This window comes from Panicum virgatum, chromosome 2K (assembly GCF_016808335.1).
Source record: "Panicum virgatum strain AP13 chromosome 2K, P.virgatum_v5, whole genome shotgun sequence".
Lineage (NCBI taxonomy): Eukaryota > Viridiplantae > Streptophyta > Magnoliopsida > Poales > Poaceae > Panicum > Panicum virgatum.
Genome location: NC_053137.1, coordinates 67698386 through 67710846, shown reverse-complemented (window position 1 = coordinate 67710846; position 12461 = coordinate 67698386). Strand labels below are relative to the sequence as shown.

The window sequence follows — 12461 nt, the reverse complement described above, 5'->3', positions numbered from 1 at the left end:
TTCTCCTGCAGCTGCAGTAAACCGTTTGAGGAGACCCACGTCAAGATGAAGCAAGGTTACTCCCATGCTGCATGTCCCTCTAGAACTAGAAGACACGCCTCGCAAATTGTAAACTGTGGGGTTAGGGGGTCATCGTTCATCGACCACGCAGTCGTTTGGCATGATGTGAGCGAGAATGGCCAAGTATAACACGTACAATTGCTTGTAACGTACGGGATCGGAAGCCCACGTCGGCACGCCATGTTCGCTTCTACTTGTACCACAAGATTGCCAGAGCGTTGACTTACTATTAGCAAAGTCGCTACGAAATGGAAAAGCAAATTCCTTTACCACTATATATAGGAGTGTCTCGTAATCCACTTGGGTCCATAAAGCAGAAAGCCCAAGTACAAATTCAGCCCGGTAGAAGCCAATCCAGTTCCATATTCCAATACACAGACAACCCGGGCCGCCTCCTCGTCCACGGCCTTTGAGAAAAGAAAGAAAGGAGCGGAGCCCAACCAAATCCACTAGGGGTGGTAAAGAGTCCAACATTTTGAACTAGAAAATCTAAGAGCCTGGCTTTAAAAGAGCCGGGCTCTTATTTTATATAATTTTGAACTAAAAAATTTAAGGGTCTTGTTCGGTTGTGAAGAGGTCAGTAGGGCCATGGCCCATTACCACCCCTAAATCTACTATGCGCTAGCTTTAATCTGAACGGGGAGGCAACACTAATTGAACTGTATGTATTTGCGCGTTAATTCATTTTGTATCGGCCATGAATCACAAAAAAAAATGCAGCAGCCCATGGCATGGAGCATCATCAACCCAAGACGTACACGAATTTGGATAGGCTGAGTTAAATACTAGTACATTACATGATTATCACCGGCGGTGGGCAGTGGCAGAGACCGAAATGTCATGTGGACATGGAACATTCAATTCATTCAGACACCGCTAGATCAGTGAAGGGCATCAGAACAGCAGCACACAACTACTAGCCAATTACATTACATACAATTAGAGAGGAACGCATACGCATGCATCAGGGAAATTAAGGGCGGCAGTGCATTCTGACGCGCGCGCAGGCGCAGCCATCTACATACATATACGTATACGTATACATACTAGGGTAGGGTAGGGTAGATAATAAGTAAGAGAAATAAGGAAGGACGACCCTGAAAACGTACTTACTACTGATGATCAGCAGCATACATATATATCATGCCACCACATGCATCTAGAAATATCTTGTCCCTGTCCGTCCGGTTTGGATCGATCCGATCGGCAACCTGCATGCCGATGGATTGTTGATGGTGCATGCAAGATGATCATCATGCGCCCCAGACGGTGATCCCCTGCATCATGCACTTGAACTCGCCGAAGTCGACGCGGCCGTCGCGGTCGCGGTCGACGTTGCAGATCATCTCCTTGACGTTGGCCATGCTGCTGGCCTCGGGGAGGCCCAGCTTCTTGAGCACCTCCTGCAGCTCCGCGGCGGAGATGAAGCCGTCGCCGTCGACGTCGAACACCTTGAACGCCTCCCGCATCTCCTCCTCGTCGTCCGCGCCCTTGCCGCCGTCCGCGCCGTCGTCCTGGTCCGCGAGCGCGCCGAAGAAGGCGTCGCCGAGCGCGCGGTGGAGCGCGTCGAAGTCCCCGAAGCGCAGCCCCGCGGCGCCCTCGGGCACGTAGGCGCCCACGGTGGCGGCCAGGCTGGCGCGGTCGGCGTCCAGGCCCAGCGCGTCCAGCGCCTGCGCCAGCTCGTCCACGGTGATCTCGCCGTCGCCGTTGCGGTCGAAGAGGTCGAAGACGCGGCGCAGGCGCACCGCGTTCAGGCTGCCGTTGCGGAGCCGGAACGACGCCGACGGCGTGCCCTTGGCCAGCGTCGGCTTCACCGCCACCACGCTCTGGTTCGTGTCCGCCATGATTTTTCTCTTCTTTCTTGCAGCAGATCTATGGCTTCCCTTGGTTTAATTTTACTCTATTCCGGGACGGCGCGCGCGGAGAGCGCGATGATGAGGAGAGCTCTGGCTGTTTATAGCAAAAAGTATGGCGCTGCGACGGGACGGACGAGCGCGTCGTCCGGGGGGCGCGGACCAAATTGGCACTGCCTTGTCTTTCGTCTGCTCTGCTCGTCTCTCTCGCCCTTGCCCGTGCCGGGAAATTGATCGCCTACCAAACCAAACCAAACCAGCCATGCATTATTCCGTTTCGATGCGCGGATGGATCGGCACGACATTGGATTGGATTGGATTGGAGCTGAGGCCCCAAATGCTAGCGTTAGCTAGCCATTAGTTATTAGGTAATTAAGGATCAGTCGTCTTTCAATCATGGCATCTCGCTCGATCTCTGCTACTGTATGATCACAACATGTGCATTCCGTGATGAGGAAACGAGTGAAGAAACTATAGGTAGGTATAGCTACATAGCACATGCCACATGCCGGAAAACGTGTGCCCCGTACTTCAATCCAACAGTAATTCTATCGATTTTTTGTGACCCGTGATCACGACATCTGCAGTTCTCTGCACGCTGACATGTCTCGATTGCGAACAGAAGCGTCGTTTTCATTAACGAATCATTGCCAGACACCAGGCAATTAATTTGGTCGAGTTTAATTATTTAATATAGTTGCTGACTGCCTTTTCTGATGGTCATCCGGTTATAGCTGATCAGTTTGGCCTTCCTTGTGCCTTCAGCATTCTGCCTTGTACGATGCGAATAACCGGATCGCAACATCTAATCATCTGCTATCGCATCGTAGACTATCTATCTATTCCTACCCGTTAGGCGACCTGGCCTGGCCAGCTCATAGCTACAGGAGGTTACGTTACGTTACGTTCCAAGTTTCAGGTCAGGTTTCGGAATCAAAGCATCTCTCTTCAGAATTTCAGGAGGAATTGCGGCTTTGCTCTAGTTGTTCTCTCGATCGAGCAAACTTCGTGCCTTGCTTGGATGGATAGCTAGCGACGAATTAGTCCTCCGTCCTCCGAGTTGGCTGCACGTACAAATAAACGAACAGTAGAATCATTATATTGCAGCTAGCTTCATATATACTAGCACTAGCATGGTGGAGTCTGCATAGTGCATACGCACCAGTATGTGTCTGCACAACTCGTGATAGATGACGACCGTGGGGCGGAGCAGCTGAGCCTTGACGTCGCTGTCATTTGCGCCATCAAATAGGCAGGCATGTTTTGCACTTTACTACCTAGACTCCAGAACATCCCATTACAACCGCACGGTCTTCTTCACCTGATCCTGCCTCATCTGCAACATTTCTGCTTATCCGTACTTACAGGTAGCACACTGGACAACACAAAGTGCTGATTCAGAAGCCAGAATACATACGCTGCTATCAGCTTTTGTGGCTTGTGGTTGCTTACAGTATTGCAGCAAGGACTTGCGTGCGCCACGTTGATTGTATTTGAAGACTGAACGAGACACGTACTGATAGCTTGAAAACCTCCTACTAGTACTAGTACGTAAATAAGTTCAGGGCATGTTATAAATAAGTTGGGCCGAAATATCCACTGCAACAATGAGGCCTTGAAGAAACGAGGGAGGTCCGGCCCATCATCTATATCGCATCGCGACGAGCCGACGAGCTAGCGGCGCCCGGGCTCGACGACGCTCCTGAGCTGGAGCCGCACGCCGTGCTCCGGCTCGACGATGAGCCTGAGCGCCGGCGAGTGCACGTAGGTCGGCGACAGGCTGAGGTGGAACCTGGAGAGCACGAGCGCCAGCAGGACCTTGAGCTCGGCCATGGCGAAGCCCTGGCCGAGGCAGGTGCGCGCGCCGGCGCCGAAGGGGAGGTAGGCGTGCGGCGGCGGCGCGGCCGCGAAGCGCTCAGGGCGGAACTCCCGCGCGTCGGCGCCCCAGAGCGCCGGGTCCAGGTGCACCGTCGAGACGGGCACGTAGATGTTGACGCCCGCCGGCACGCGCACGCCGCCGAGGGTGACGCCGCGGAGCGCCTGCCGCGACACCACCGAGCCGGCCGGGTACAGCCGCAGCGTCTCCTGGATCACCATCGCCAGCTGCATGCATGCAACACCCGCCCCATTATCTGTCAGACATGTACGGTGCGTGCATGCTACTCCGGCGCACCACACTCCATACCAACCTTCTTCATCTTCTGCAGGGACGGCGTGAAGTCCGGTGCGCCGGCGCACGCCTGGCGCACCTCGTCCCGCACCCGGGCCTGCCACTCCGGGTGCAGCGCCAGGAGCATCATGCACCAGGCGGCGGTCACCGCCGTGGTCTCGTACCCGGCGAAGTAGATGTTCTTGCAGTTGTCCACGATCAAGTCCTCGGCCGCCACGGCGCCGCCGCCGGAGCTCGCCGCGCTGCGGAGCATGGCTTTGAGCAGGTTCCTGTCGCCGTCCCCGCTCTCTCTCTCGACGCCCAGGATGAGGCTGCGCACCTGCCGGTTGAGCCTCCACGCCGCGCGGTTGGTCCTCAAACTGAGGCCGGTCATCTCGGCCACCAGGTTGGGCTGCTTGGACGACACCGTCTTCTGCAGCTCCCTGATCAACGCGAAGATCTCCTTCCCTTTGACGTAGCTGCTCCCGAAGCACGTCCTGGAGATCACGTCGGCGGAGTAGGCCCTGATGTCGTCGTCGATCTTGAGCTCCAAGCCGCCGCCGCCGCCTCTGTTGTCATCGCTGAGCATCCTATCCTCCCACGCTGCCACCAGTGCCGTTGCCGAGGCGACCATGAGGTCCACCATGCCCCGGACCTTGTCGGGGAAGAACTCGGGCGCGATGAGCCTCCGCTGGTAGGCCCAGGCCTCGCCGCTGGACTTGAGGATGCCGTCGCCGAAGAGCGGGCGGTGCGTGACCTTCATGTAGGAGCTCTTGCCGAGGTCCGATGGCGACACGCAGAGGCCGAGGTCCCGCACCACGTCCGCCCGGCTGGCGTGCAGGAACACCATGTTCCCGATCGAGTAGGTGAAGATCGGGCCTGCAGCAACCATCATTATCAATCGAACAATTAAATTAACTAAATTGTTCATGAAATTAACCACCTATCACTATTCAGTATTCACTATGAGGGGGGCTGGATTGGTAGTTGTTGGCGTGTTGTGCGTTTGACGTGACAGATGCCGGAATTTGGTTGCGTGGCGGATTGGGGAAAAAGGCAGCATGGCATCAGTGCAGCCGCAGCAGGTGGTAGTACAGGCCATGGCCAGCCCCCACAAGTGCCGAGCTAATGACTCTTGCTTTGCTTGATGCGTGTGGGCATCCGCAAGTACCGAAACTTTTGGCAACGCGACAAAAGAGAGGAGAGGAGAGGAGAGGAGAGCGAAGCAGATCGATTCAAAGGCGCAGCGCGCGTCGCTGCAATCCCTGCCTCAGTTTGTGCGGATGGCGGCGCGAGATCGACGAGGACCGAAGGCAGCGCCTTGTCGCTTGTGGGCGGCGGGCGGGCCGGAGGGGAGGAAGAGGACCACCGAGTGGATGAGATCAAATCGTTCTCTCTGGTCTGGTCTGGTCAGAGAGACGACGACCCACATCCCAGGTGAACCGGCAGCGATCGGGACAGATTCTGACAGGCAGGCGCGTTCGTGTGTCGTGCAGGAACTGGGACTGGAACAGGGGGGCCATTGGAACGGAACGGAGCTGTTTGGCTGGGTGCGTGAAGCCTCTCGAGCCTCCATCTCGATCTTGCGCAACGTACTACTGTGTTTACCATTGATTCATTTCAACGGAATCCTGAAAAGAGACGCACGCACTAGCTTGGTGTCAAATCCGTGAAGCATACTGTGAAACCGGGGGAAGGAACAGCTCAACGCGTTATCCTATCATTTGCTCCATGTCATGATATATGCACGCGCATACTGTGCAATTAGACTCGGATGCCTCACCGGAAAAGCATTGAACGGCCATAAAGATCGGATTCAATTCTCGATCTGATGGCAATCAAAGAAACCCAAACAAATGTTTTCATTTTTTTCCTTTTTGCCGGCACCATAGAATGGTATTGGGGAAAAAGGAAACGAATACATGACGACGCTACTCAAATCAGGAAGTAAAAAAATCAGGAAGTAAATAAAAGAAATGAAAAGGAGGGGATATATGCATGCAGATGGCAACGAGACATCGGCCTAACGATATTCTTCGCGCATTTAGCAGTTGAATATATATTTTTTTTGTCTATGGGCAGCGTAACCTGGCTGCTCAATTATTGTCTCGCTGCTTTTTGGAGACGATAGTAGTCAGTCATTCGCCCGAAGCATATACTACCTACCTACCTATCTATCTATCTCTAGCTACTAGTTAGTATAGCCGGAATTAATACTCCTGCTGCTGCTTTTCTTCTGGGTTGTGTTCATTTTTACTTGTATCAGGTTGCTACTCCGATCCTATAGACAGAGGCAGCATACAGCTCCTTGTGCTTTCGTTGTTTCTTTTTTACTTGAAATCGATAATGTCGCGCCATCCTTCCTTATCACTGCTACTTGTCCACGATGAATGAATCAACAACAACAAATCGATTAAGGCGGCAGGCACCAAACTGTAACTACTTTTCTTATATAATATTATATATTACTTGCTATGAACATCTGCCAGGGTTCATTCGGCTAGCTCATCATCAGATGAGTAACCGCCCGGCTTGATGGCATATATTAAGAAGCCGCGAGATGGATATATAGATGCGTACCGTACTCGTTCCTCCACCTCTCGTAGTGGGGGAACAAGGCCGAGCGGTAGTCGTGCACGATGCCGCCGCCGCCGCCGCGCAGGGAAGCCGCCGCCGCGTCGGACATGAGCTGCCTCATCTCGTGGCGGTTGCCGTAGGGGAAGGAGGGGCGCGGCCCGCCGACGCCCTGCCCCCGCAGCGCGGCGCGCACCCGCTCCGGCGCCACCCACAGGACGTGGTACAGGTACAGCGCCAGGGCGCACGCCCCCGCGCAGCACAGGCCCGCCGCCATCGACGCCGCCGCCACCTCCATCTCCGACGATCGTTGTTGCACGTAACGTAACCGCCGCCGCCGGCCGGCGCTGCAGTAACGTCCTGTGCTGTGTAGCGATGGATGGATGTGCAGGGAATATATAATGGAGAGAGACCGATCGAGATGTGTCTGTCAGGCCGGGTGCAACTGTCAGGGTGTGCGTGTGGCCGTGTGGGGGGAGTTAAGGGAAGGCAGCGCCCCCGGGCGGGGCTTGACGGAACGGAACGGACGTCGCGGTCACGTGCCAAGTGCCATCGCTAGTAGCTCATACTACTAAAATGTTCGCCCGCACGTTCCGCCAAATAAATATCCGCACGCTGCTTTCCTTTCCTTTCCATCAAATCAAATCAAATCCTCCCGGCACGAGTAAATATCCGCACGCTGGGATGTGTTTAGTTCCAAAATTTTTCTCTCCAAACTTCACTATTCATCTATCATATCAAATTTTTTGCCTTATGCATGGAGCATTAAATATAGGTAAATAAAAAAACTAATTGTATAGTTTTGATGTACACGACGAGACGAATCTTTTGAGCATATTTAGTTCATAATAGGATAACAATTACCACAAACAAACAAAAAGTGCTATAGTATGCTACAGTGTCCGATATAACTCTTTTTACCATCATTTTACGGATCTAAACACAGCCCTGCTTTCTTTTCCTTTCCTCTCCATCAAACCAAACCAAACCAAATCAAATCAAATCCTCCCGGCACGAGTTTACGTTTATCTGCTACTGCTAGTACTGGTTGCCATTATTGCTCCATTCAATAACATGTAGCTATATAGTACCATGTGACGGATGGTTACGTGCACGTACACATGTTCTTCGGCCGCTAGCTCGCTCGCTACCGGACAAGGGAATAGTCCTATGCATGCAGGCAGCCGGCCTTTTGATTTTTTTATTTTTATTTGGCCTGCAAAATATAATGCACCCGGACAAGGGGGGGAATAGCTAGCTAGCTCTCTGCAAGCTTCAAGTACATGGGGTTGGGCACCTTGACTTGAAGACCCGGTCGCCCACGTTGCCGCGGAGCCGGTGGTCGGTACCGACTTGAACGACACGGCCGAGGCCGCCGATCGAGCTTGATAAAGATTAGTTCGGGCTTTAGTAGCTGGATTTTGGGGGCTCCCGCGTTGGAGCTGCTGCAACTCCGACACTCACAACACACGTACACTCACACTCTCGTAAAAACACGTACGTTGAGGCTGCTACATGACAGCATGAACACCCGTCCCGTTTGACAGGGGCTTCAATGGGGCCGGTTTTCGAGCTAGTCTCTGCTAAATGGGCTCTAACCACGAGGAAGGAAGGTAAGGGAGGAAGGAGGCAGAGAGAAGGAAAATGCATTGGTGGGTTTCCTGAGAATTAATGAAGCTAGGCCCTGTTAAAGCCCAAGGCCTAGTTAGGTTGGGCCGTGTGTAATAATGAAGGAGGCATAACGAGTGAGTGGGCCGATGTATGTCCATTTGTGGCCTAGGGCGCCGTACGTCGGCGCAGTGAGTTAGTGTACTGGAGAGTAGTGCTAGCTAGTCCTGCTGGTAGCCTGGTACGGTGCAACTGAAAAGAAGCGGCAGGGGAAGGCGACCGCGCAGCATAGCTACATCAGCCAAAACACTGTGGGCCCTGCGATTTTGATCGGCAAAAGACTTGGCAATTTTTGGCAACTTAAGAAAAACCAGTCTCTAACGCGTAAATATACGCGCGCGGCGCGCGGTTGGCATCGTGGTTTCTAGTCAGGTGGGAGGGTGAAAAAAGAAATAAATAACATAGAAGGGTTCCTGATTTAAATTTTCAAGAGGTGGAAGGACATAAATATAATTTTGTTTCTCTCTCAGGGTTCCTGATGTAAGTTAGATCTAGATTTGGCAAGTGAATTATGCCAAATTGTTGGAGATAAGCTCTTTTTTTACTTGTCATATCTTTTTAGAAATTGGCAAAACACAAAATATGCCAAGTAAAATATGGCAAACTCTTGGAGATGCTCTTAGCTTCTGTGCTAATGCCCATGCATTCCAAAGCCTTGTTTCTATGCGTGCTGCTGCTGAGCTCTGGCAATCGTTTGCTACTTATTTTATGCCGCTATATTGTTTGCCCTTCTCCTGCTCAGCCTCGTTTCTCTTCTCCCTGCCGTTTTGAGTCTCTAGCTTGCCATTTTGGAATTATTTGACGGCCTTTGATTTGGCTTCTTCTTTTTCCTTGCTTACAAAATGTCCTTGTTGCCTTTGGACGTCGACACACGTACGGCGCCTTCCTTTACTAAGATTTTTATTATGCTTACAGTTTTCCCCACTATTTGATCTTCCAGATCGAAATTGGATTTGCTTTACTTGCACTAGGATATCTTTTTGCTGCTTTTCACATTTGCCGTTCCAGCGTGCTTCTGTTCTTGTTTAGACCACCTAAAGCTGATGATGGGTATATGCGTTTTGTTTTTCCCTGCTTACTAATTACTAATTTGTTTGCTCCATGGTCAGGCGCTCCATGGGGTCGATGGATTCCTATTAGTTGTTCGTCTACATATCTCGACCTGTGTTGCGCACCTGCAGACCTGCTCCTTCGAGAGTCAGTCTCGATTTCTCATGTTTTGCCTTACATTACCACGCGGGCTAATCTATTTGTGAGCGCTCCTTTGGTTGGTTTCAGTTACATCTAATTATCTAAATATCCTTTTACCATCGCACTTGGATCCTATTTCCATATATGTAGGGATGACCCGTCAATCAAGTACAAGAGCGAATGAACAACCTCTACCCCACGCTGTCATCCAAGTGGGTCTTCTACCACATGTAGACCGTAGTTTTTCACAAGAAACTTAATGTAATAATTACTACAGAATAGCTACCAGCTTAGTATCCTAAACAAATTCACATCTGTGTGTATAATATATTGCTAGCCATTTCAAAATACTTCTATTATAGAACTGTCTTTTTACATATTTTCAACTCGCGCGCATGGGCCCGCGCTAATCACTAGTGTAGTACTCGCGATAGATCGATCGGGCACGCCGGTAGAGCACGAGAAGCCCTGTTTAGTCACAAAAATTTTTCTGAAAGTACTCATCACATCGAATCTTTGGACATATGAGTGGAGCATTAAATGCAGCTGAAAAAATAACTCATTACACAATTTACCGAGACGAATATTTTAAGTCTAATTAGTTTATAATTGAATATTAATTGTCAAACAACAACCAAAGTGCTACGGTATCAAAACCTAAAAGATTTCACGAACTAAACAAGGCGCCAGTTCGATCGTTCAACCACTTGATCGGCACGCACCGTCTGAACCACGCACAAGCCATATAGTATAATCATCATACACCACTATTAAACTGTTTTTCATTGTCTTCCGTATTGTCGATTATATCGCTAACGATTGACGCGGAGGCGGAGACATGCACAATGATGATAAAGTCTGACAGGCATAAATAAGATAACGATGAACAACCGGCGGCGCGTATACGACGAAATAGCATATATAGTAGTAGTTTGGGCGTATGACATGACAGTAATGCGATTAATCCCTTGTTATATACTATACGACAGTGAGTGGCATACAAAGACGGCCGCTGCAAGTTGACAAGCAGAGTACATGCATTATACAATTTCAGATATATTCTCGCTGATAGCGAAGTCTTTGGCTGTGTTTAGTTCGCGAAAAAATTGAGTTTTTGGTATTGTAGCATATTTCGTTGTTATTTGACGATTAATATTTAATTATGTAGACTTAAAAGATTCATATCGTATGAAACAATTATACTGTATAATTAGTTATTTTTTCAATCGTATTTAATACTCCATGTATATGTCCAAAGATTCGATGTGACAGATATTGTAAATTTTTTTTTTGAGAACTAAGCAGGTCCTCTGTCAAGATATAGAGCGAGGCCTGATCGATCGATGCTGTTCCTTGCAAGCATCCTTTTGGCTGCATTAACATGATTGCATACATCATCGCGCCTTGTTGACCAGCGCATTTACAAATTCCAATACCTACCTGCAGGATCCTGGATTATACTATACTATACTACTAGCTAGTACTGTCTTGTACAACTGTATATATATGCCTTTTCATCAAAAGAGAAAAAGTATTGTCTCTGCATGCATGCTTTGTTTTCTTCCGCCTGAACCATTAGCCCTGCTCCGAGAAGGAAGAGAGAGAATGATCAGATGAGTCCTGTGTCCTGTGATCGGCCCAACAAGACTGACCCGGCTACCTGGGAATGATAAACAGGTGCAATATAAAATAATAAACACACTGCAGCTGGCCAATAATCCAACGCACAGTAGTTCGGCTCCTGTTGTTCGCTGGTCTCTCGATTACACACACTCTTCTTGTGTGGTAGTTCTGCCTGCAGAAGATTCCAGACTGGCATGAGATGCCAATTAAGTAGTGCATGTGCCCACACAACACTGCTGGATCCACAGCATCAGCTGTAACCTGTTGTTGCATTCAAACGTTAAGTTCCAACTAACCAAGTAGTACTATGCTAACCGCCTGCGTTTAGCTGCCCAGTTATTACATACTGTTCAGATTTCTTCCATATGCATATCGATGGCTGCTGGTGGAATGGCTTAGTTTCAAGAAGGATATGATAGAGAGAGAAGAAATCTGAAGCCTATAGTATATATGTGCATGCATTATTTCTCGCTCGGCCAGATGAACACAGCTCACGGCTCTTCTGATCCATATATATATATAGTAGTACTAGTCTCCATGTGGACGTGGCCTTTGAAACAATGCAAGGTCGGTATGCGCACAGCGATGCGTGATGGCTCCACAAAACCAGTCGACACCGCCTGGCATGCAACAAAGTAGCATTGAATGGGATTAGCTTTCATCAAGCTAGCCTCGCTCACTAATGGGCCAAGCCACGGCAGAGCATGGAAATTAGTTGAACAGCTAGCTCGAGCCAGGAGATTTCGTCGTCAGAACACGTACGTCTCACCTAAAAATTTAAGCCAGCTGCTCCTGCTAGTCTTCCAAGCGATTTCGATTTCTCTTTCGGAGTCGAATCATCCGCTTGCGCATTATTGACCTCGCCGATGATGAGAGGGATCGGAAGAGCTAGAAAAGCAGTAGCTGCGAGAGGTATGCTGACAATTCGACAACGCGTGTGGCGCTGTCGTCAAATTTGACTTGCCAGCCAAACAACTGAAGTTCACACAAGTAATTTCTTTTCGGACAATGTCGGGAAAAGAAGTTCTTCCCCCCTGTCATAGCAATTAGCATGTTGTCAAAGGAAGAGTTGACAATATAATCAGCATGCATGCCGAGTGTTAGGTGAGTGCTTATATATATATATATATATATATATATATATATATATATATATATATATATATATATATATATATATATATATATATATATATATATATATATATCGCCAAACTAACACACCACTCTGAAAGTCTGAATAATAGACGATGAGATGAGCATCAATTTTAAACATAGGCACGGATTACATGAGCCAGTTGACCTACATATAAGTTAAGTTACCTTGACTTAATGTACCACAT

General features: G+C 49.6%; 2 protein-coding genes across 2 annotated transcripts; both read right to left on the bottom strand.

Annotated features, from left to right (window-relative positions):
- Positions 1 to 962: 962 nt before the first annotated feature.
- Positions 963 to 2098, bottom strand: LOC120694866 (probable calcium-binding protein CML32). The gene has a single exon (XM_039978173.1). It carries the CDS (start codon positions 1902 to 1904, stop codon positions 1314 to 1316), a length of 591 nt encoding a protein of 196 aa, XP_039834107.1. The 5' UTR covers positions 1905 to 2098; the 3' UTR covers positions 963 to 1313.
- Positions 2099 to 3289: 1191 nt separating this feature from the next.
- LOC120694865 (cytochrome P450 714B1-like) lies at positions 3290 to 7057 on the bottom strand. Its single transcript, XM_039978172.1, has 3 exons — positions 6643 to 7057; positions 4103 to 4941; positions 3290 to 4016 (listed from the first exon to the last, which is right to left on the bottom strand). The coding sequence occupies exons 1-3, from the start codon at positions 6932 to 6934 to the stop codon at positions 3588 to 3590; spliced, it is 1560 nt and encodes a 519-aa protein (XP_039834106.1). The 5' UTR covers positions 6935 to 7057; the 3' UTR covers positions 3290 to 3587.
- Positions 7058 to 12461: the final 5404 nt, after the last annotated feature.